The 27,484-nt window shown below is 29.5% G+C and overlaps 1 protein-coding gene across 2 annotated transcripts in view; it reads right to left on the reverse strand.

Moving 5' to 3' along the window:
* Positions 1-27,484, reverse strand: part of ari-2 (E3 ubiquitin-protein ligase ari-2) — a 316,218-nt gene that overhangs the window by 2,739 nt on the left and 285,995 nt on the right. For both annotated transcript variants that reach the window (XM_075363686.1, XM_075363685.1), the window contains 6 exons: positions 24,829-25,034; positions 17,446-17,598; positions 13,017-13,155; positions 7,880-8,048; positions 5,985-6,177; positions 3,372-3,446 (listed from right to left, as the gene is read on the reverse strand). In XM_075363686.1, coding sequence (XP_075219801.1) covers positions 3,372-3,446; positions 5,985-6,177; positions 7,880-8,048; positions 13,017-13,155; positions 17,446-17,598; positions 24,829-25,034 — 935 coding nt within the window. The remainder of the gene's footprint in view (positions 1-3,371; positions 3,447-5,984; positions 6,178-7,879; positions 8,049-13,016; positions 13,156-17,445; positions 17,599-24,828; positions 25,035-27,484) is intronic.

Here is a 27,484-nt window from a genome sequence, read left to right on the forward strand (position 1 = left end):
GACTAGTCACTCCACCCTGAAAACAAGTATCTGGAGAGAGGTTTCTCTGTTATTTAAAGAGATAACAATTCTTCAATAATTCAGACATACGGCTCTGATTTGGCAGTAACAGAGTTTTCAATGTAATCTTCTAAGAACTTCGAACTAATAATTCAGAAGGATAGTATTGCATACTGTACAGAACTTCTGTACAGTTCCACGGTTCTTATAGTATTTTAAGAGAGTTGGTTGTAATCCATTACCAAATTATAAACAATATTTTCATATTGTTTATAATTTGCTAATTAATGTTTATGATACTCAAGAGATGGCAGAAAATAGTCAAACATTTTACCTAGTTAATATCTTTTAATGTTTGCAAAAATTGAATTATACATGGGGATATATATGCAAATTCTTATGAAGAATCCTTCAGATAGTGATCTTCAATAAGTCAAGTGAAACAACATGAAGAAGATACATTTAGGACTACAGTAGCTCTTGTGGAATTAATGTTTTTAATTGTGCATACAATTCTTTTTTTATTTGGAGGTTTTTTTCAATGCAAAAGCATTTGTTTTAAAATTCTGAACCCAGATTTCAGTGCTATGGCTGATAATAGATCATCGCAACTGATTCCAGTGGTGTTAAAACAGCTGTTGAGAAATTACAAAACTTCTTCCATCTTTGCAAAATCCCTTTAAAATAAATGCATAAGTTTACCCATTCAGAGTCATTTCTTTGGGTCACCTTATACTACCAATCTGTACTGCCTTATTATTTTTTACAGCTTTCAGAGCCAAAACAAATTCTGATCTTTTAAATCATTACTAAAATCATAAAATCCTTCTCTTATTCCAACATCAGATGGTTTCCTCCGTGTATTCTTGCCATCTATCAGGTCATTCCTTACTTTCTAACCAGCATTTTATCCAGACTTTTGTTACTAATATCCTTGAGTTTTATTTCTCTACATGCTCCATCTACCTTTCCTGGAATACTTTCCTTTATTACATCACAACATTTTTACCTCTAGCCAATTTCCTTTGCTGCTTTACATTGTAAAATAAGTAAATTTATTTTTTTAAAACCAATATGCTTTCTTGCTGCTGTCATCTTTTACACTTTTAAACCTTTAACTTCACTGACTGTATTGTTAGATATCTGTAATAATACTGGGTATACAAAAACAAAGAATATCAGTTTTAAATTGTTTTAATATCTCTTGGATATCTTGTTATAATGTCTCTTATTGATTCCTTATCTTTCTGCTCGACAGCGCCATTAGCAAAGATGACAACTCCTGAGCAGATAGCCTTCTGTGTTGGGCAGTTTGCTAAATGTTAATCTATAGTTACAGTTCAATACACATTCTGTAGAAAGTTAAATTGTGATCCTCTGAGTGATAATAACATTCATGGCATAATCAGTTTGAAACAACTGAATTTTTCAGTAAAACATCCATTACTTTGTGTTTTTGTACACTCTTTTATTCTTTAAGTAAAGGGAAGCATATGGGACAACCAAGGATGTCTGAAGAAAATGTTAAAAGTGTAAAGGAGTCTTAAAAAACTGTAGGTGCATAGTCCTAAAAAATTTGTTAGAAAGGTCTGCTGCAAACTAGCAAAGCTGCTGATGACAGTGTGAAATATTTTAAGGACATACTTACATGTGTCTATACCATTTACAGCTGTTACAGGTCTGAAGCCTACCGGTTATGCTATACATGCCAACTTTGTAATCTAAATGTTACACAATGACAACTTTCTCAATTATATTGTTAAGTGATGAGTCAACATTTACCTTAGTGGAAAAGTTAATGCAGAAAATGTCTATATCTTGTGGTAAGAAAATCCCCATGAACAATTAGTATACAAAAGGGACAACCCAAAATTAAATATTTTATGTGCAATATCCCGACAAGTTTACAAGCTGTTTTTTTCCCTAGAGACGAGCATAACAGGAATTGTTTATTTGGATATACTGCATACATGTTTCTTTCTTCAACTGCAAGGCTGAGATTTTAAAAGAAAACACTTTTTCAGCAATTTTACATTTACTCGTATGACTTTTCAAACTTTGTTTTTATACATAATTATTTTAATTAGCCATTATCCCATTTCTTTTTTTCCAATTTCTTCTTTAATTTCTTACAATTTAATCCACATTTTAACATAACTAAATTATGATCAGTATCTGTATCTGGTCCTGCGTAATTTTTCACCTTCAATATTTGATTTCAGAACCTCTGCTTGCTTATTTAATCTATGTAATACATTCTTGTATTTCCTGGCCTCATTCTTGAGCATTTTCTTCAAACTAATTTTAAGGTCAAGAACACTTACTTTCTTTTGATTTTAAATAGGATTTATCGGTTTATATTTTGAACATTTATGTTATTTATTATTTTACTAAATAAATTCAGACCTCTTTTTTATTCAGTATCTTTTTTCAGTGGTATTGATTGCTAACACCATTAGCCACTGAAAAGGCCAACGCAACATGCAGTGAACTACACCCAGCATTCCAAAGTAGAATCATTACAGAAACTGAGTCAATGAACGTGGCTTAGGTCATTGAAATTTTACACCGTGCCAATGATATTCTTCGAGATGTTCTAAGTCTTGCAGAACCATTAGACTGTAAGAAATGCATTTCATTGTTTTAGTTAGACCCAAAACCAACACTAGCCTACTATTTTTCCTTTCTTTCCTTATCCTATTATGGCATTCCAGTTACCCATTAATATTAACTCCTCATCGCCCCTCTTACACAATTATTTTAATCTATTTTTTATTATATCTTTTCTATCTCTGCATTTTAGACTTGGTTATATAAATTAATTTCTGTAGTTGGCTTAGATTTTCATTCTTAATATCAATTCTAAAAAAGCAAATAACCCTTGTTTTTGTTTATATTCCAATGAATTCCATTGAAATTAGTATACCATGCTACATCTCAAACAATATGAAATTCTTATAATCTCTAATTACCTTATCTTGAGCAGATATCTAATTGCGGTCTACTTTACCTACAAAACTAACTCATCATCATATTGTATTAATATATAAAAGATACCATTAAATCTTAATTAGAATGAAAAACATTCGCCAGAAACTACATATACATTTTTCCATTGATTTCACATATCAAAGTCCAGCACATTTAAAGTTTTAAATTTGTGTTATTGAGGCCATTAATCAGGTAGCAACTATCGGAAGTGCTGTGTTATAACTAAACCTTAACAGGGATATAAGAACTACTTCACAAATGATAAGGATATATGATTTCTAAAGTGAAATGTGATAATAACATCTAAGTAATGTTCTTTTTGTACAATAAATAATAACTAAATTCAATAAAATAAAAATATTGCAGCAATGAATATTTACCAATGTATGAAGCCAGCATTCCTCACAATGAACATGCCAACAGCATATGGAAATAACAGGTTTTTTGTAATGCTCCTATAACAAGAAAAAAATTAAAAATAATACAACATATTACTTTAATTTAAATTTAAAATCCCATCAAAATTTAATATATACAAGGTCTGATAAAAAATACGTGGAATTTTTAAATTTCCCAGAGTGTATAAGTCCAATTGTCACAATTTTTTTTTTGCTGTGTTGGCACACTTATCTCTAACATATGTTTACATTGGTAGCCATATTGGATGCTTAGTTTATTGTTGGATGTCGAAAAGGTTAAATGTATTTTGGTATGGTCAACGATTTTTAACTTGCGGAAAAAATGGAATAAAGAATTTGCATTAAAAAGTTTGTTTTACAAATAGAGAATAAAGCGCAGTATCACACTGGAAGTGATGAATATTGGTTTCAGCAATTCTTCTATGAATAAAACAAGCATTTACAAGTGGTAATAACGTATCCAAGAGAGCCATGAAAACATTGAAGATGATGAGTGCCCTGGATATCCCAGCACATCAACATCCAATGACAATGTTGAAAAAGTGAAGAAAATGATTATGGACAATCGCCGAATCACTATCAGAGAGTCAATAAGGATTACTACCTGGAAGTTCTATGCCGTTTGCGTAAGCAATCTGAAGAAAACACAGGATTTGTAGCAAATCAATTCATGGCAATTGCATTATAATAATGGACCTGCGCATACTTCACTGCTTGTTCATGAATTTTTGGCAAAAAACAACACCGTTATGATGCCTCAGCCTCTATATTCACCAAACATGGTCACATGTGACGTCTTCCTATTCCCCAAGCTGAAAAGAACCATGAAAGATTAACATTTTGCCAACATTGAAGAGATAAAGACAGAGCTAAACTTCATACTGGAAATTGTGTTCCAGAGGTGCTTCAAGGACTGGAAAAAATGCTGGCACAAATGTATTATATCTGGAAAGGAGTACTTTGAAGGTGACAAAATCAATATTGATGAATATTTATTTTTTCATCGATTTTTTGAGAAAAACTAAAATCCGCATATTTTTTTTTATCAAACCTCATATATGAGAACCATAGACTTAATTGAAAATAAAAAATAAAAATTTCCTCATAATTAAAAGCTGAAAAAAATTAGACTAAACTAAATAAATTCATTCTCCATGATCAGACATTTTACTGACTACCAGTATCACTGGAACCTTAGTCCATACAAAAAGATAACTGCATCATTTTTTAACCTGAATGATATCCCTGACAGTCTCTTGTCAGCTGTGTTGGCAAAATTTTGTCAAGATCAATTCAGGGGAATACTCATCCATCCTACCACCATTACATTAAAATGTTCATTCACAATTTGAAAACAAAAAAAGGATCAAAACTACATAAATAAATGTAAAAAAAAAAAAATGCTGGTGCTGGTGCATTAAGAGCTGTACTACTGACAAGAACAAAGCTTTACAAATTATAAAGCACCTGTTTTAACGAACACACACGTTATGTATATAAATTATGTATGTTAATTTCAACATATAGTTGGGAATCAATATACCACTTGATAATACAATCCATACAATAGCTGGCTCTTAACTTCCAACAGTATACTGACTTCTGATATGCAGCCACATTCCATCTGCACTTTCAAAAAGAAAGATATAGCCACAGAGATGGAAACTATAATAATGATGCCATCTCCTCCTGTTGATGAAGCCTTTGGACTATCCTACAGCACAGCAGCCTAATCAAGAAAGCAACTGATATTGAAGCATTGATATGTTACGGTAGGAACACAGGGGGTTCTCCTTCCAACCTAACATAGGTAGAAAGGAACATTATTTCTGGCTACCTCTTATTAACTTTACATGGAGGGTTGCAAAAGCTTAATCTTGCCAGTGACACCATGATGCCATTCAATAGTTTGATAATTTAAAATTTTATGCTTTATGTTAATATATGTTTGCTACTGCTGGCACAAACACAATAATAATAATAATGCCTTCATGTTCTAACCACTTTATGTCTAAAATGGCCCAATATATTCAGAGATGATAAGGTAAGAAATGTAAAGGTCAGGAAAAGATCTCCTTTCATTGAGACAGCTAGTTTGGATAGAAACTGAAAAAACTTGTAGTCACTTACTTGGTCTTGGGGACAGTAACTGTCCGAGCAAGGTGTAATGATAATAATATGATGTAATGTTTACTACTATCATGTATATTAAAGATGAAAATTATGATTGTGTTCTCATCCGCTTATGTAGTGTAACTGATGCTGTTCTTGAAATAATTAGGCATCACAATTAAACTATGCAAGTTTATAAAGGGACTTCCATACACTACAGTAACGCAGCACACATGACAAAGACTCACTGTTACTAAGAAACTATTTTTCTCTCTGACTTTCCGATTCCAGGATGGGGTAATCTGTAGACCATTCTTAGAGCAGAACAATTGAGGACCAATTCATTTGAACTATTCCTCCAGATGCACAAGTCTGGCTGATGGCCAGACTTGCCAAAATAGATGGAATCATCATCATTGTAAATAGCCATGCAACAAGAAAAATAGATTTTTAAATACATACCATGCAAATAAGACAAATAAATTTTTCTTCTGAGAGTACTTTGGTTTCTCCTTCTAAATCTCTTATCCTTGATTTTAGAGCTTCAAGTACCTGAGATTGTGAATTGTTAACTTCATCTCTATTTTCTTTTGATGAATCAGATGGTTCTTCTTTAATGTTTTGAAGCCTGGAATCTTGGCTTCTATTTTCTGGACTAAAAACAAAAAAGAAATAACTATTTTACTTTCAAATACATGTAAACAGTGTATAGCTGGAATAAGTAAAGTGATGGAAATACTCTCAGTAACATATACAACATAGAGGAGCATAAATAGTACAAAAAGCTAGTGGACCATTATAGGGATGGATAGGAGGTAAGGGAGGTAAGGGAAGATAGAAAACTGTTATGTGGGAAAGAAATGCTATTTATTTTAACTGGAGCAAAACAATTCAAGCTTCCACCTTCCTGTGGTGAAGTCTGCAACAACATGACTACAATGCTAAGACTTGATGTTCAATAGTCTGATTTACAAAAACCAATAGCCTTCAAAAACCAATTAGATTATTAGGGCAGGGGTCTAATATATTTACAAATAAGATTTAGTTTTATAAGAATATAATCTACAAAATCACAGTACAGAAATAAAAGTGCTAAAATGCAAGACACAATTTAAAAATTAACGATAAAGAGAAACTCATAAATCAAATTGGTATGCAAACAGACCAGACATACTCAGTTATACTGAAGATTTAAATCAAAATAATAATATTCATTTAGAACTCATATTATACGTAGCATCTTTATGGCCTTATTTCTGTCCCTGCTTTACTGGCAACTTAACCATATTCACTAAGAAAAACATGATTTACTATACATAGTATTAATACAGCAAAGAAGAAATATTCATAAATATTACATTTAGGGCTCCATGTAAGTTAAAAAGACTATGCTTTATCAATGTTATTCGGTAGCAAAGTTGTTGAGGTATTATAGAAGACCGACATCTCTTGTGATGTTAGTCTCAATAAAATACTCAATACTTTATGGCTGTATTTTTCTGACTGTACTCAGTTGTCATTTGAACAGTTTTATTAAAAGATATTTGTAGATCTGCATAGCAATAAAGATATTACATGTAATACATGAACTTAACTGAGAAAAAAACAAAAAAAAAAAACAGAGTATCACAATTCATCCGCATAAGACAAAGTTTCTATGGTGTCCAAAATAACAAAGCACATCGACAATATCTTTAGCCAGGTAGATAATAAAAAATCTAAATTAAATAATAGAAAAGCAAATTAAAAAATTTGTTTTTGACAATTTATTTAACCCCAACTGAACAACAGCTCAAGGCATCAGGTTCCAGCAATAGGTTCTCATCCTGCTCGCAATTCCTTAGAAGATAGGGCATTTTATCCTGGATGGAAGCAGTGCATTACCAATCAATAATTTTCCATTGACCAGTTTAAATATATGATAAAATAAAAACTGGTTTTTCCTCTATGAATTAAAAACCACACCTAAGAAGAAGTTCAGGGTTCTTAAAGAAACAATCTCTCCTGTTATCAGAACCATGAGTCATGTGGAAGTTTCCAACTAAACTAAACTGTTCAGCTAGAACTCCCTCCTTTTGGGTGAAGGGTTCTACAAAGCAAAAGAATATTCTTCTCTAAAAACTACATCATAGTGGTGCTAAAATGCAAGACAGAATTTAAAAAGTTACAATAAACAACTAAATAATAAATCAAGATATGTATAACTCACATGAAATAATTCTTGGACTCAAAATTGCTCTAAGAAAAAATTAGTCAAGATTAAATTAAGCTTAAAAAATCAGTAATAAACATTTGAATCACTTGAAAAATATTTCAATGCAATACAAAAATATCAACAGTAAGTTACAGAAATATACCTAGTTGGTTCACTCTCTTTGTCATCATTTGGTCCATCAGCCGATGGTAAAACTACATCTGCTTCAGAGTATTGGGAAGGTCCAAAAGTTGCAGAATCATCACCATCAACTACAAGGTAAGCATCTTCTTCTTCCCTTGTTGGACGACTACTGCTAGCCATACCAACTCCTGAAATTCAATAAATAGAAATGGAAATGTAATAAGAATAATTTTAACAAGCTTTGTAAAACAAACAAAAAATGTATATATATAAACTGGATATAAGTCGAAGGAAAAAGCAAACGTTTAGGTTTATGAAGACTGTTCAAAAATTTCCTTTACTTTTTGCATGGTGCATAAGTGGAATGCTGTAGCATGATGAGGTCAGAAGCAATCTGTAGCTGTGATCTTTACAAGTAATCTCCTTCTGTCAAATCAAACACTCAATATCAGTCATTGATCTATGTTACCTTAAGAAATATTAATTTTACTGATTTGTGAGATGGCTAACTTTAAAAGGAGTTGGTCATCAATATTACCTTTTGTTAGGTAAAATTTTTAATGCAACACATCGAATGATGCGATATGTGTATAATGATCAGTGTAATTTGCACTCCATTAAAAGTGGTCATGAATCAATTAATAACTCTCATTCAGGATGCCCAAAAAAAATCATCATTTGCATCATCATTTTATCATTTGCAGGATGCAAATGATAAAATTCATAGAAGAAAACTCAACAAACCTGTTACTTCAATTAGTGATTTTCTGTCACAAAAAAATTGCAACGAATTAATTGGTTCATGTCACGACTTGCTAACAGCAAATCATGAATGTGTTTTGTGGTTGCATCTGTTCATTAAGTCGCTGTAGAAGCTGGTCTGCTGTGATAAATAGTCCTTAGTCTCAAAACAATACCAATGATGCAGGTCTTTCTGTTCCTATCTGTTATGCTTCTTGAGAAAAGGTGATAAAAAACTGAGTTGTGAAAAAATAAACCATAACTGCACTGAAACATAATTTGCTATGTGTTTATGATTATTGGAGAAAGCTTTTAATGAAAAACCAAGTAGTTTATTTTATTAGTCTATAAGTTCATTAGTTCCTTAGTTTATTTTCATTCATCACCGTCTATACTATCTCAATCTTGCCTCTATCAATTTTTTGATTGATTTTTAAACCCAAAATCTTTATTGAAAGGGAAAAAATGATAATGAAGGAGGAGACTAAAAGAAAATCCACAAATGAAACAATGCTTGATCCTGATTGACATGTTCATGAGACAAGGATCTGGAAGTTATAAACCTACAAAAAAACGATACATTTGAAAACCTTTTAAACAAAGCTTGCATCCTAAGATGAGGTATGTTATTGGAAGTAGTACCTAAAGGGAAAATCAGTAGGAGAAAAGTAGAGGATGACTTTTATCTATTTAACTAGGATATTTCAAAAAGATTAGGGGTTAAACAGAAAGATGTAACCTGTTGACTTTCCACAGAAAGGTTAACAGCTTACAGTAAAAACTAAAGAATACATATATGTATTAATGAATAAACAATAAATAAAAGAGTTTTTAAGGACACTGTTAACAATAGCACACCACTGGTAACTCTATTAAAAAAGATGTATAATTAGCTTCTAAATGATCTGCTAGATTTACTACAATTCTCATATAATTTTTTATGAAAGAAAATCATTAATTTTTTTAAAGTGTCATCAACTTTCATAATGTTGATCAACATATACAAATTTATATCGAATTTTCTATTGCAACAACAATCTGATCTGTAAATTGAAATTCAGTGGTTTAGCACTATCTGTGGCCAGCACCTCTCCATTAACCCGATTAAACAAGAGTTTTGTGTAATTATTTTTAGAAATTCAATAATCATTTTGAATTATTGAATTCAAAATTAAAATTTGAGTAAAATATGGTAATTATTACAAGCCTTGTTTAAATAGATCTTGTGAACATATCTCTATTCTAGCAATTTATTTGTATTTTCCTTTAAATTTAGCTTTTTTTTTAAATTACTTACTAACATAAAAATTAACTATTTACCTTAAATAAATAAAATGAAAAATGATGGTAGAAATTAAATTTAAAAATTTCAATTCAAAATTGCATCAGTCAGGGAAGAACAGAAAATAAATATGTAACAAAACTGGATTGAAGATCAAGGTTATTGGAATTCAGTAGCTGTCTTAATATCTATAAAAAAATAGGCTAAGAAATTTTTTTTAATGTACGTTTTGATGCAATCACATATAATGTTATGCAAGTTTAATGTAACTTTAAAACATTTTCAATAAATTGTTTTTATTTATTTATATCTTTATTGTACGCAAAATATAAAGTAAAATAACAATGATATACAATAAACTCCAAAATAATAATTACATTTTCACAATAAAAATGATTGCAATCATTTGTTATTTGCATTAAAATAACAAATTTACCTCTCTTCTAACAAGTAAAAATTCCTTCTGTTCAAACTAACTAGTACTGAGCAAGCAATGCATTATATATAAATGATTATAATAATTTAGTTGTAAACAGAATAATTAAACGTATTCAAGGGGCCAAATTATTTGTATAAATTAGTTTACTGTTATTATTTTTGACTGTTTTCAAATTCAACTAAGGTAATGCTTATTATTTTCTAAATATTTAGTTTTGCAAAAAAATATAAATTTATATTTTTCTCATCATATTTGTAATCCTACTTTTCAATTAATTAGTATTGGCATGATATGTATAACAATAATATTTCATCAAATACAAACCGATAAAATTTTACTACTTAAATAAAAGTTTTATACAATAAGGTCCATATCAGTGGTCAATTTCATTTTCATCTTCACTACTCCCTGACCCTTGTTTCTTTGTTGTGTTAGGCTATTTTTTTGGTTCAGGCAGAGAACTAAAAATATATAAAATGTATAACATAAGGGGCTACCTTCTTATATATAAAAAATTGTTATATTAAAATTCAAAGTAAGGCCTCCACAATACAAAATTATAACTCTTAACATATTTATTACACTATTTAACATAATTAAATTTTTTACTTGAAAAACATAATTTCAAGGTTTGCTGGTGCACAAGGTTTGAACCCCAAATTAATCTGGTTCTGGTGTACAGAAATACAAGTTAAAACAGAAAAAAATCTTTTTTAAATTTCAAACTTTAAACAACAAATGCTACATATTTTCATTTTTTATACTGGAAAAAAACTAGATCAATTTTTGATGATGCTCTTGAAATTAATAATGTGTAGAAAACATGGAAAAAGGTATATAATTTGTGTTTAAGATTAGACTGCCCTTCACAAAGGTGATATGATGGAGTTTCTATTACCATTTCAACAAAAATACAAAGATAAAAAATTGTCATAGAAAATATCATTGTTTTACTAAAGAAAAGAAAAGAATTTGTCTTCTGTTCAGTGAAATTTTTACATAAATGAGAAATGTTTTGTGAATATTGATTTTTCTGTATAATATTCAACAAATTTATAATTAAAAAGTCATTGTTAAAAAAAATTTTGAACTTTTCAAAAATCTATTCACATATTTTTTCTGAGGGAATTTATGAAGCATTTCACAAAAAAATATGTTAATCCATTGAACAATTGTTGAGAAGTCATCTCTATCAAACCAAACAACATAACTGGTTTTTTTGTAACTCAATATAATATTTTGGACTAGCGAAACAGTCTTTAACAGTCTTTCACTGCTATTTTTAATAAATTACTGAACCATTAAAAATTTTTTCCACCGTCTTATATTTAACATACAATTTATTTTACAGAGAGATTTTCTTTTACAGAAAGGATATCACTCTACCCATTAAATATAAAATAATACTTTAAAATTTTAAAATACCCTGAATTTTCTGCATCAACATGAACAACTAATGTACACTCAAATAATTTTCACCAATGTCTCATGAATTGAGAATTATTTTGTAGTTTTTTTTTTATATTTAGCCACTTCATGCATTTAGCTTAATATTATTTAATATGTTTATATTTAAAATAATTAATATGGACTATAATCACATTTATTTTTCATCTTATAATTAATTGTGCATTTTGATTTTCTGCCGTGATCAAGGTTTTACCATGATTTCCCTTGATCAACCTGGTAAATGCTGAAGGTTAGTCCTTTTATCATCCATGGAGTACCATATCGACCCATTCCTGATGTAATCTGTATGATGTATTATTATGAACTGTTCAGAATAAAAGATTTATTTTTTACTATGTATTCAGCAAAATGTACTACTTCTATTAAAACAGTAATTTAGCTAACATCTCAATTATTTTTATATTTTTTTATAAAAATATAAATTTTTGATTTTTTGCAAAACTAAATATTTAGAAAATAATAAGCATTATCTTAGCTGATTTTGAAAACAGTCAGAAATCATAACAGTAAACAAATTAGTACAAATAAGTTGGCCCCTTGAATACGTTTAATTATTCTGTTTACAACTAAATTATTAATTAAGGATATAAATAAACATAGTCTTTACAAATCATAGAGCCAAAGGACTGTTTTTTTATTAAGATGATGTCATTTTCAAGAAATTTTATGGCAATTTTATTAATTTCAGTATATTTGTTAGAATGGATGGAAACCTTTTTTTGCTAGCCTAAGTTAGGGGTAATCTTGTTTTTGACATATAGTACTTTGGTTAATCCAAAAACCACAAAGCTCTCTAATTTTTTATTTTAAAATTAAATGTTTGTAAAGTCTGAATCTGACGTATCCACGGCCTAATAATCAAATAACTCTGTTTATGGTATTTTTATTTACAACAAAAGCAAGTTTTTTTATGAAGTACGTGATCATCCTGCCTTCTGAACACGAAAAATACTTTTGTATCTTTTGGGCAGCATTTATTTGTTTTCCTTCAAAGTATGAATCATATATTATTGATGCAATAAATTGTAGTAATTTCATATAACTATTCATTCACTTGTTCATCAGCTTGTGAGAGGTCTTAATTATTTCCACCAACAGTTTTTAATACATTTACATCACTTTTTCACTTAAATATACTGCAAACTATCGTTATACCATTCAAATCTTGCTACTGCAGTTTTCTTTTTCAAAAATAAGATTTAAAACATAAGTTTTTTTTTTTACCTGCATAACCACCAACTAATAATGTTGATGCTCTTATCCTTCTTTGACCAGCCCATTCATATTCTTCATACATTTCAACATCTCCCTCCCCTTCCACATCTACATTTTCATTTTCATCTTCATTACTCCCTGACCCTTGCTGTAAAACAAAAGAAAACAAATAATTGCTATAACTAGCAATACAATTCTGTAAAAACTGTTCATTAACAATTTGGATTAACTAAAAGGTAAAAAGAAATCTCTTTCGACACACCGGAAGGCAGAGGTAGATTTCACCAATGCTAAATAGGGGATAAAAAATAATTCCACTTTAAAGTTAAGAAAAACTTCAAATTTACTCAATAAAACAATGGTTGCATGTGAAAAAAGTTTCACATGTTTAGCAAACGACAAGCCCCATCTTCTTACAATTCCAGCAACATTTTGGTCACTCTTTGCCATAAGGGTTGGTCATATCAAAAATTGTTTCAGACAAAATTTTTAGGTAATGTTTAGAGGACTAACAACCACTTTAAACTGATTCGATACTGCGCCTGTTAAGGAAGGTATGATTTTTTTTGTTTTCAAAACCCCATTTTTCCACCCCCCTGGGCCAATGGTTGGTGATATCAAAAAACTTTACTTACATAAGTTTTAGACCCTTATCCAAAGAATAACTAATTCATAGGAACTAATTCGATATTTTACTTAATAAGAAAATTATAGCAATATTTTGTTTTTTCAAAAAAGCCCCCCATTTCCAACCCCATGGTCCGATTTTGGCCGTTAACAAACTCATCCGACATTTTGGGACAAGTTATTTTTAAGAAATCATTTGAAAGTGATTAGCACAAAATTACGGCAGTTATCATGTCCACAAGAAAGTGAAATATATATAAATAAATATAAACTTTTGAGCTAACGGTGGTTTTGGGGTCTGGGGAATGTGAAATGCGAAGATATGTCAAAATTTTCCGCAAGTCAAATCATGGTACCCATTACAATAGGTAGCTTTCTTAAGAAATCTACCTAAAATGAATACAGAATAAATGATTGTGAAAATCAATTTCATAATGAAAAGAATAACATTCATTTTTAAGAAAAATTTGAAAGATTAATTATTTATTTTAGTTCATTTCAATTAAGATTAATTAATTATGCTACAAAAATATTAACATCTTTTAAAAAGCATTTCCATTAGGAAATCACACGTGCGTGCACACACACACACACACACACACAAACTGAGAATCAAAATGTAGATTACATTAAATTATAACTTTTTAACTGCAAGAGATATTTTGATTTCAATATGTAGTAAAACTGTTTTATAAATATCTCTCAAGGTTATATTTTTGCTGGTCAAGTGTCCAGTACTATTTGGTTTTCAGTTATAAAAGATGTGTCTATTGGAACCGGCACCTCAACTTGAATAACATATAACAGCTAATTTTTTTTTGGGCAAAAAGGTGTAACCCCTTGAAATACATCACAAATCACTTTAAGTATATGGTGGTGATGCAATTTTATGCCTAAATAAGGTAAAATTATGTGCATTATTTGAGAATTGGCAGACAGATGTCTACAATAATCACTGTCAGGGAAGGCTGTCAAATTCAACATTTTAATGACACATTGAATTCATAAATAACATGATTCATGAAAACAGATGAATCACTGTGGATGTTATCATGGAGGAAGTCAATATTTCACATGAAATTGCACACTATATTATCTAAGATCATCTTAATTATCAGAGTGCGTGCTCATCGGATCTCACATTTATGGTTTACTCATAGATCAACACACTGGAGCATAATTTCAAGCAGCTTTCTCGTTTTGGACCACTATTAAAGGGAAGGACATACATTTTTGGAAAATATCATGACTGGAGATAAGTTCTGGGTCCATCACATCTCACTAAAAGTGACACAGTATGCTTGTGCGGAAAAATTCATGCACACCACATCTATAAAAGTGCCAAATTTTTTCCTCTGTTAGAAAGGTATTACTAACCCATCTTGGATGGGCATATTGGATTCATATCCAAACATAATCTGATAATGTAAATATTCAAAAGGCTCAGAAAAGCATTTAATAAATATAGTCAGACAGGAAAACTGACAAAAGGCATAATGCTTATGCTTGACAATGCCACAGCACATATGGCAGATTTTATGAACGTCCTATCAGAACAATTAAACCGACCAGAAGGCGTGGAAACATCCACACCTTAAAAGAAGGCAGTTTAAAACAGTGATATCATTCTCATGACTAATGATTAAGTACACTTGGAAATATGTTGAGTAGTAGTTCTGAAGATTTAATATCAAAAAAATAAAACAATTACCCCAATTTTCCAATACCTTTTTTCCTTTACAAGTGAAGTTCCTTTAAAAGTGCAACTTAGTCTTTGACTTCTCATGCATGAATATACCAAGTTTCATAGCACTGTAGGAAACAATTGAAAATCCCTAACAGTGAATATATCTCCTAATAGTTACACTAAGTAATTTTTATCTTTGTATATAATTTTTCAGAGAGGCTGCAGTTTAAAATGTATATACCATGACTAATGAAACTACAGAGAGAAAATAATCAAAATATTACATAGTAACAATAAAATATGATATGGGAACCAAAGATATTTATTATAAAGAGTAGCCCTCAACAGAAAAAAAGAAACAACTATGGCCCTGATTACCAATCACACTGAATTACCAACTGAACAATTTTTAACATTAAATTTAAACAAAAATTTTATTTTTATATCTTTATGAGATAACTGTAAGATAATAAGGATGAACCCTGCTACTTTCATATAACATTACTATGTCTAAATAATCACATACCTCATGAATCACTAGCTCATGTTCAAGACAATTTTACACATTAAAGCAACAGTAGCAAAGTATTGCAAGTGCTGTATTCTGTAGATGTGTTTTCATGTAAATCTTGTCTGAGAGGATGTTTGAGATGAAGAGGTTATATGAAAACACAACCTACCCATAACTTGAAAGTGAAAGATGACATTTGAAGAAATTGTGTTATTGCTATCAAACCTTTACACCAGGTCAGTTAGGATGAGCTCAAAAATATTAAGCTCAACAAGAATACAATTTCCAGCATCTTTTATAAATATTTTTCAAGAATAAATACAGCCAGATCTTATCAAACAATTTTTTACAGATTAGTAGAATGACAGATAATAAAAAAATGCCACCTAATATGGAAATGAAGCAGAATGGTGGACAAATATATAAATAAATAAAATGTAAGTAAAGAATTAAAATTTTTAATCTTAATTGACAATTCTGATAAAAAAATTGTAGTTTTAAATAAAAATGGAATCTTCATAAATTAACATTTATAGAGATTTCCTTTAATAAATTGTGACAATATAAGTAATCATTTTAATAAATGTTCTAAAAGTTTTTAAGTTTTTCAACTATTTATTGTAAATCACTACTTTAAGCAGACAGTTCCTTGTTATGTCAAATTAGAATGAAGAACATCTCATATGTTATCCAAATTTAAAGTAAAAAAATCACATTTTTAGTATTATTTTTTACCGAGATAGAGAATTGTAGGTGATTTTGGATATCAATATTTTCAAATTAGTTACCACTTAAAAAATGAGATACTATAGTTCTTTTGATGCAGTGAGCAGTGGTATATATTCAAAATTCCAGTTTACTTAAAATAGCTGAAAGATAAGCTTTAATTTAAATGTTATAATTCTGTTTAAATATCAAAATATAAAGATCTGGTAATAATGAAATACCAAGAATAATGACAAGATCAACAGAAAAAAATAAATAAAGCCATTAAACCTAGCTTCTATATTTATCACTTTATTCTATCTTGGGCAACTTCATTTATTTCAAGAACTACTTATTTTAATTCCATCAACTGTTATGATCATTAAGCTCGTAACAAATGCCAAGAGCATATATGGAAACGGCACCCAGCATTGTTTATATCTTGTGATAAACAGTTAGCAGTTTATTTAAATGTTTTGAATGACTGACATTCATCCATCTATTTGAAAAATGTTTCTCTAAAACGTTCCAAATATTTCAGGATTATTAGATGGTAACCACATCCTTACAACCTGATAACTCTCAAATATCTGGAATTTCTTACAGAATAAATTGAAAAGTGTATGTAATAAGAATAAAAACCTACTAGTTAAGCTACTTTTAAAAAAAGTCAGTTTCTGTAAAATACCAAAATATACAGTATGAGGTGCAATTTTTCTGGATACTTTTTTAATTACTAGAAACTAATAGGCTAAAGAAAACAGTGATCAATTCTTTCAAACGCTGAAATGTTGCACATTTCATAGAACTATGAAGTTGTGAGACAATGTCTTACAAAGAATTCTAATGCTTATTAAAAATAATAAACTATAAGTAATTTGTATAAAAAAAAGAATTAATAAATTTACCTTTCTTAAACACATTTCTACATGATTATTTAGTTCTTCTACAGTACCATTAACTGGTTCATTGCAAACCGGACATGTAACCTCATCTGGTTTACGCTTTCTGTACTTTATCCTAAGTCGGCCTTGTCTATTAGCTTTAATTCTTTGGTATGTCTAAAAAAAATACACAAATAGTTTGATCAAACAACTTAATAGTAAAATATTCATTAAACAATGTTATGATGTTATCGTAATATAAAAAAATAAAATGCTTTTGTAATCTGGATAGGGGATAATATTTTTATCTTTGATTTAATTTCTAATTTATATACATCTAAAAAATTACAATCTGTTTTTTAAACAAAAAGAAAAATTTCTATAAAAATATACCATTACTATACATTTTTTTTTTATGTTAGACATCTTATTTGTATTTCAGGAGGGATTTCAGCTTTACCCAAATTGACACTTCATCATCAGGCTTACTGTATAGCCACCAAAATAGTAACACTATAGTAACAAGAATGTACTGGCTCTGCAAGTTTTGACACATTCAGCAAGGAGAACCTAGCAGGGTCAGACCTAAAATCACAGAACCAATAATCAGAAAGATGAGATCAAGAATACAGAAAAGAGTTAGATGGTGAGAAAAGATGACCTATACTCAGAGGAACTTCAGCTCAAGACAAACAACTCCACCAGGAGAATGTTCAAATATCCTTCAGGCAACAGGCACCCATTCACCAATAATTCTTTAGATAAGAACATTTTTACCTGTACAGAAGCAATAAATTACCGAAAAATGATTTTGCATGGCAAAAAAGTTCAAAATCTGCAAAAACTTGCTTTGTCCTCAAAGAAAGACACTCAAGAACCGTACAGGATTCCTAAAGGAGCTTTATCTATCACTAAAATTGTATGACATGAAGAAAATCAAACTGTATTATATCCAATCGGACATTCAAGGGACACAATTATTAAAAGGGGAGGGTAGCTCCTTTTACAATCTAATTTGATAAATTTAGGCTCCTACTGTTTTCTTCTCTGAGGTTATCTTATGTCCTTTATTATTCTATTTTATTTCCATAGAAAAAGAAATAAAATATTCTATTAAAGGATAGTGACAATTTTCTAGCTTAGCCTTCTATATTATAAGTTTGTATTGGCAATATAAAAATAATCACTTAATTATAATTTTAATGAAACAAATAAATAACAAAAGTATAATTTTTATCATACTATATATTGAAATATGTTAATAAACATATTTACCATAATTCTGGTGATAATTCAACACACACCAATAAATTTAATTGCTGTAGATAACTAAAATCACTTAGGTAAGTCCATTAAAGATGTATTTTTGAAAATAAAAAAATATAGTTAATTCAATTCACTTCTACCACTTATATTCATTAAACGTATAGCACTATCATCTACATTCATTTAATAATCGACACAGATTATTCCTTGACTTTAAATTAGCTTCCAGACCTACATTGCTAAAAAAAATTGAATACAAATGAAACTAAAAGAATAATCGTGGTATATTAGCGTAAAACATGAAAAATAAAAAAAAATAAAAATAAAGCTAAAACTTCACTATTCAAAAAAAACTTATTTGTAATCATAACAAGACTCAAGTATGCAATTTCAAAAAAATCGATGCAGTCTGAACTATTCTGATTGAGTTTACCATTGTGTAAAAATTTACACATTTTCACTATAATAAAAACCAGTATTTACTAAAAATCATTATTTTATAACAATTCTTTCAAAACAATGGATAAAAATACCAACCGTTTTTAATTGACTAGTTAAAAACTTTTCAATTACTTCGGATGGATCCACAATTCAATTAACTTCAAATTGGATAGACCACTGGTCATTTTACTTCCCACATTCCATTCTATGTAAAAGGCTACATCAGCTTCAGATATTTCAAGGAAAAATTCCTTGAAATATGAAATAGATTGCTGTGCTGGGTTAAAATTTTAACAAATACAAAAATCATCATTAAGTACTTTAAAAGTATTTAAATACCTTAAAAATATCTATGCAATGAAATAAATTTCAGTTTTTTATAAGCTATTTACAGGTTATTATTTTTAACACATTAATATATTAAATTATGATCCTTAACTTTGAAACTCTTTACATTAAGTTTTTAATATAAAAAATAGTAATAATATTATATTATTATTATTAATTTTCCATACTTTTCTCCAAGTGAAATATCTTTTTGAAGTTATATTCCATCACCTCGATCAAACAGAATTGGAGGACACAGCAATATATCTCGCTCCAGTTTAGATGAAGAAGATGTTGGAAAGTAACTCCTAAGAGATCTTTCAACTAATAAAGTGAATTATATACAATTAAAAAGTTTATTTAAAAAATGTATTTTAATTTTACCTTTTTATAAAAGATAAAATATTATAGAGTGAAAAGTATACAACCTGCTGATGTTAACAAATAATAGCAAATAAGTAGCATAATCCCAAAAATAAATATTCATAATAAACGATTCTTAAGAAAACGTATAGTTTTTCAGTAAAGATCAGAACAGATTTATCCGAAAAAATAACCATTGGAATAGAAATTAAAATACTTTTCAGTCACTAATTAAAAAAAAACTAAAAAAAACAACACATTAAATATTAAAATAAACAATTGTTAGATGCCATAAATGTTTTTGACAATCTTTAACTAGAGACTAATCACTCTGAAAACAACATAATGATTTCCAAGAATAATAAGGATCCCATGTTAGGCTTACTAATAAATGTGAGGAGTGAAGTAGTTTTCCACTGTCTTCTTCATTGTGTCAAATATACCATTCAATGAATTTGTGAACCCCTCTAAAATGCAACTGACATTTAGTTCAACATGTGAAATTTTCACTCTGTTCACCTTAGAAATTGTATAGTGAGCATCATTACTATCAGAGAAAAAAACTCTGTCTGGTGCCTCTTATATATCAGGTATATCAGATGCATCACAGCCAATATGAAAGACTGGGTCGTGCATATCTGTGTCATATAACATAAAGCAGTGAAAGTAATATACCCCATTCTATTGTGAAAAAACATACAGTTCAGCAATTGAATACATAAACAAATGTCAATGAGTTAAATAGAAACAAAATAACACAATAATCTGTACTAAGCGATGCTTAGTACAGAAGACTTGTAACAGTCCTGGTGAAACAACCAACAAACCAAATTCAAGAATTCTTTTATTTCTGTGAGCAGTTTAAAGAATGTCTCTTATGTACTATGCACAGTCATGTTTTTGATTATCTGGCATGCAATCTGATACAAACCACAAAGAGATTCTCTTCTTTCCTTGTTCTTAAATCCATTGTGTTACTCTGGAGATAAGTTCCTCAATATAAACACAAATTGGACATCATGTTTTCTTTTTTAAGGGTTTCCTTACTGCTTATGAACTGTATACCTGAACATTTGTGCTCAAGGGAAAAGTTTACTTTATACTCTTGCCTCATAAGTACACATGATGGACTTTTCCTGGGTTGAAAACAGAATTTTCTCTCTTTTTATAACGCAAACATGACAATGGCAACACATAATCTACATCTTCATTCTACAAAGAACAGAATTGTACATAGTATGCAGAATTCATAGAATATATGAGGAATGGGAAATTAGCAGTAGATTAAAAAACACACATATAACATCATTAAGAGTCCATAAATTCTCATGACCTGTTACCATATTTTGTCACTGGCTTACAAGTAATGGTATAAGTACCAACAAATAATACCGAGATATGTTTATCATAAGAAAATCTCATATTGCAGAGTTATCTCCATAGAGATATTCAATTCTTCACAGCACAGTTGAAAAACTGTGCTGTGAAGACTTCAGTAATCAAAGTTCAGTAATCAACTTCAGTAATCAAAGTTCAAGTATATAAATTTTAAAGATTTTTATGCTTAAATTCAACTAACTGTCAAAAACAGTTTCCTTTATGTTAGACAGTATTTTCTTTCTTTTTATATTTAGCCTCTGGAACCACCGTAAGGTATTACTTCAGAGGATGAAATGTATGAATGCAAATGAGGTGTAGTCTTGTACAACCTCAGGTCGACCATTCCTGAAATGTGTGGTTAATTGAAACCCAACCACCAAAGAACACCGGTATCCACCATCTAGTATTCAAATTTGTATAAAAGAATAAAAACTACCTTTACTAGGATTCGAACCTTAGAACTCTCAACTTCAAAATCAACTGATTTGCGATGACAAGTTCACCACTAGACCGACCTGGTGATTTATGTAAAGGCAGTATTAGTAGTTGGATAGTATATTTTTTATATTTACTTTTTTTAAATATATAAATGTATGGTTAACTGGGAAGCTACAAAAGAAATATGCAATTTAACACAAAATACAATTAATTTTCCAAAAATAATCCTTTCTATGTTAAGTTATTAATTTGAAGGTGTGAATATAATATGTAAAGAAAATTTAAGTTTAATATATAATAAACAGTCAAAATTGAATATTAATGGTAAATGTGTAAATAAAATTTCATACAGCACTGTTAATAACATTCACAAACATATCAGTTAGTTAAACAGTTGCATTTATTTTTTTTTATAATAACAAAATAATTGACAGAACATGAGTAAAATATGAAAATGTAAATTTGATGTGCATTTTCACTAATGTCCGCACTGTGACTGATACAGTTGGAATGACATTTAAAAAAAAATTCATCCATCTGCTATAACAACAGCTATGGTGTTAATCTCTCTCTTCCTGATCACTTGATACGAGCAAATAAAAAAAAATGCATTTAATATTTTTATTTTTCATATTTCATACAATATTTATTAAAAGTTTTGTTTCATTAACACTAACAATTTTTAGATTATATTAAAATTTTACTACAAATAAAAAATAAACTTTGATGTTTAATCTCAGGGTTTATAAATAAATCCAGGTTATATGTTCGAGAATACCAACAAACATATATACCACGTTACATATTGGTATATATTTAATTAATTATCTAGAGCTATATTATATTAATACAAACTTCTATCCAAAACTTCATCCCCTGCTGAAGCATTTATTGTTTAATTTTTCAACAGAAGTATATTTAGTCTATGTACCTGGTCTTATAGCTGTAATCTATGGTAAAGCATCTATGTTACAAACAGCTGTATCAAAACTTGTTTCTTTGCGAATAATGATGATCATTATACTGCCAATTTCTGTGGTGAAGATATTGAAGATTGCTCAATATAGTTACATAAAACATCCTTCAATTGTGTTATTTTATTTTATATTTATTTTAATATGCAATAAAGCCAAATGATTTTCAGAATACTCTTCCAGGTCAATTCTTTGTATATAAAAATTGTGATTCTTTTATAATGTAAAATGAACCAATTTTCAAAAACTAAGAACAAAATATTAAGAATTATGTTTCATACACAACCAAAGTAATTATAGATTGTTTCCCTACAGAGTGGAAATACTTGATCATAATTCACCTTTACTTATGGAATAGAGCATATTAATTCGTTGCTAAAAATCAATCTTTACTCCTAGTATTTCGTATAATTATGAAGTAAATGTAAAGTATCTGAGTACTAGCTACAGTTGCTTTCTTTGAAAATAATTAGGTTTATAACACAATTGGTCCTTACTGTGAAGAAAACAAACTTATGCTGCTTACATTATTGAATATTAGCAAGCTCAGTCTGCAGATTTGTTACAGTGTATTTGGCTCAGGAAAAAAAACAACCAGGAAACTACTTCATTCTCATTTTTTCTAGTAAGCTTAGAATGAGATGCTAGTTGTTCCGGGAATCGCTAAATAATTCTTGTGAACGAGTTAAATCTGGTGACCAACAACCATTATGTTATAATGATACAGTTTTTCTACGTATGCAATTTTAAAAGAAGGAAGAATTAAGCAGAGGTACAACATTTCTGATGAATAATGAGTAGAAAATGTCATAGAAATGTGGGTAGGCACTGAATTCAATAATTTTACAAAATTTTCTAATTCACAAAATAAAATTATTCATTATAATTTATAATTTAACTAGATTACACCTTCTTTTTTTACATTTTAACTATTTCAGTATACACATATGACATACAATTAATCTGAAATGATTATAAAAAAATTTAAAAAAACTGAAAAATGATATATTCGATCCAGAACTAATTTTAGAAAGAAATTTATTCTTTGAGTCTGTGAAATATTTTCATACAGATAAATTAATTTCTTTGAACTATTCAGGTGGTAACAGTCCTCTGGTGGCATCTGGCTAGCTAAACTGATTTAGTGGTAACAGTTAAGATGGTATATTTATAATGATCTCACCAGTGCTTCTACATTTTGTACAACACCTGATACGTAAAATTGGTAAGAATCAAATCAGCTACTCCCTGTGTAAGTAATAATTTACCAAACAAAGGTAAAATTGTATCGACAGTTTTCTCTTATATAATGTTATGCATAAGTTCAATTAAAAAAAAATGATTTTGTTGCACATCATGCTTATAAAAAAAATAATTCCAAAAATAAAATTTGAGTAAATAGTTAATAATTTTGTGATAGTAATACTTTCAAATCGAATTTACACTAAAAAACAATCTGTAAATTTGTTATTCTCTGAAGATAGTGGTTTAATAATTATTATCTTTTACAATTATTTGTAACATAAATAAATATTAACTGTGACAACTTTTTTTATACAACAGTTTTTCTTAATTTTCGAATAATTAACTTGCAATATTTCATTTTTTTTTATTACGATCTAAAATCTTAATTTAATAAATCTGAAAATTTTTACAACACTTTCATTAAAAATAAATAATTTTTAGTTGGTTGTAAATAAACCAAACGAAATTAAGTATGAATTTTGTTTTATTTTAATAATATTTTTGTTGATTTAATTTACATTCAGTTGTTTTTTTAGAAACACAATTAAACTTATTTCTAGTCTTTTTTTGCAATAAAATTAAAATTACATTGATTTTATTGTTTATAAATATATATTTTATAAATACACGCGTGCGCGCGCAACCACTCGAACACACACAAAATACTTCCTTTTCAATCTAACCTTACAACTCCACATATTAAGTATAAATGACAAAGTTTTTCTCTTACGCTTTATCAAACTTTAAACGTTTCTATCACAAAGTATAACTTGTTTACTATTTGATACCCAAAAATCCACGGAAACTGGGCAATGTATTTCAACATTTAATGTAACATTCTTTTTTTGATTTCGTTTACATGACAAATCAACCAGTTCGTAAAAAATATAATTATTAGTGAAAGTTTACTTTTTTTTTAATTATAATAATATTTTATCTATTTTTTAAAAAAATATACCAAAAAGTAGCTGACCTCCCACCGTCCTTCCAGTGAGCCATCGGCAGGATCTCTATCCCTCGGTGACGGGCAACCGCTCGGTCTTCTTCCCGTGGATCCTTTACCGGTCAATTTATAAAGTTTCTCCAACTCCTGGACGAAATGCGATTCCAGATCGGCCATCCTGACGGTAACACTGCAGACCGGACAACACCAAGGCTCCGATTGGAATTTCTTCTTTCCTGTAGGCGAAACGAAAACATTATTATCACTAGTAAGCGAGAACATTACAGCGCAACGTTCATAGACCAACTGGCAATATAACAACCCCTCACTGAATTCGACTACGAACCAAGTCGCCCGGCCCTACCGACATCGAACAATAGCGACGTTCAAATGTTTTCCTTTCAATAAACATTTTACAGGGGGTAGGTATATTTTATACTAACAGAATAGAAAACATCATTCAGAAGTTACCCTTAACTTATAGCGGTATCCATTACAACGGCAAAACCTTAGTCACCTCTAATAACAAGCTGTTCCTTAAATTACATTTCTTTTTAAAAAAAACCGTCTCAATAATCACTAGTAAAACTATATAACAGAAAAAGTGTGTCATTTTTACAATCAACTCTTCACCTGCTATAATCTATACTATAAATGGAAAAATAACAAACCATACTTTTATAAACATAAATTCATATATTTTTAAAAATAGATGTAATAGATTATTTTAAATAATAAAAAATGAAATTATTATTTAAATTTAATCGTCGTGAAAAAAAATTTAATGTTGTAATATTTTAATTCGGACTTTACTCTTTCGGATTACTTAAAAAGAAAATAATATTTAATGAAAAGAAGTCAATCAATCGCTAAATATATAAGTATATATATATATATATATATATATATACTAGCCGGTCGGGGATCCATCCCCTGGATCCCCGGGGCCAAGGCGAATCCCGGAGCCGACCCAGGGGCTCCCCGAGGCCTAGCCCAGGGCCGTAGAGCTCGCCATTCCGTTTAGCAAAGGGCTCCGCCCCCTGGATCCTAGTAGTGTTAGTTAGTCTCATGGAAATGAAAATAATACAGATAAATAACAATTTAATGTGTTCATGCTTTGTAAAAACCTGAAAAGAAACTAGAATATTAATAAGTATTGTAACTAAGGTAAACAGATCTTCGACGAAGAAACCTTCACAACTTATTTCTGTTGCCCTAGCAACAGAAATATAATAATGAAGTAAAAGGTTTAACCTTTTATTTCTTAAATGAATATCTTTAATTCACAACTTCATCCCCAAGGGTGATGGGCTTCGATCTACGGCTTAAGACCTTCCCTGAGATAACACGAAGGGAAATCCTTCCCTTCCACCAAATTTGAAACCAACTGATTGGTTGAACAAACAGACAAACTTTCGGTTTTATATATATACATATTCCAGCTCCAAAGAATTAAAAAAAAATAAATAAATAAACGCAAAAACAAAAGGCGAAAGTTTCTTTTAACGCAAATGCTTCCTTTATGCATCTATTAAAATTGAACTAAAGAGTACGTACTAAAATTTACAGTTAATAAACAACCTTCTGATTGGGAATAATAGATGTAATTTAATTTTTAAAGATAAATAACATAGAATGTTATAAGGATATAACAAAGTAGCAAAGAAAAAAAAAAAAAAATATATATATATATATATATATATATATATATGGAAAACTGGTCAATGAACTAACAAAAGATATTTACAACAAAAAAAAAAATTCAATAAAAATCAAAATCAGGTATATAAATCAAAATCAGAACAGCTAAATTCTTCGGCTTATGAGAATTAATTAAAACAGGCTCACAAAACAAGTGTTCAACCACATCTACAACAAAAAGAAAGGAAATCAATGGATTTCAGCGGGCTGGAAGCGTCACAAGGCGGATGTCTTCCCCTACGGGGTTGGGATGGTTCAAAAAGACCAACCCACCGGGTTGGTCTAGTGGTGAACGCGTCTTCCCAAATCAGCTGATTTGGAAGTCGAGAGTTCCAGCGTTCAAGTCCTACTAAAGCCAGTTATTTTATATGGATTTGAATACTAGATCGTGGATACCGTTGTTCTTTGGTGGTTGGGTTTCAATTAACCACACATCTCAAGAATGGTCGAACTGAGACTGTACAAGACTATACACTTCATTTACACTCAAACATATCGTCCTCATTCACCCTCTGAAGAAATACCTGAACGGTAATTCCCGGACGCTAAACAGGAAAAAGAGAGGTTCAAAATTCCTTAAAGAAATGAAAATATCTGAAGAAACAATGCAAGATAGATCAACGTTAAGTAAACTGGTACAAGATTTCAATGTTTTCCAACAGAAAGAGAATAAAGAAGCTATTGGAAGAGAAAAGAAAACGCCCAGAAGAAGAAATGAATGCAAGATGTTGTTTCACATGGTCCTTAGTAAGCCTAACTCGAAATTTTTAGTCAAATTTTCAAGTTTTTTCTTACTCATTGTCATTAAATTTACGAAAAACTTCACATATAATGTGAATTAGTGTAAATGCTGTATTTTTGTTATTTAATTATTTTAACCGAAATAATATTGTGTTATTGTTATTATTAATTTAGGTATTTTCTGACATACGTAGTAATTTTTGTTTCTTCAGTTAAGGTAACACAATTACGTCATTACCATCCG

This window comes from Lycorma delicatula, chromosome 4 (genome assembly GCF_047948215.1).
Source record: "Lycorma delicatula isolate Av1 chromosome 4, ASM4794821v1, whole genome shotgun sequence".
NCBI lineage: Eukaryota > Metazoa > Arthropoda > Insecta > Hemiptera > Fulgoridae > Lycorma > Lycorma delicatula.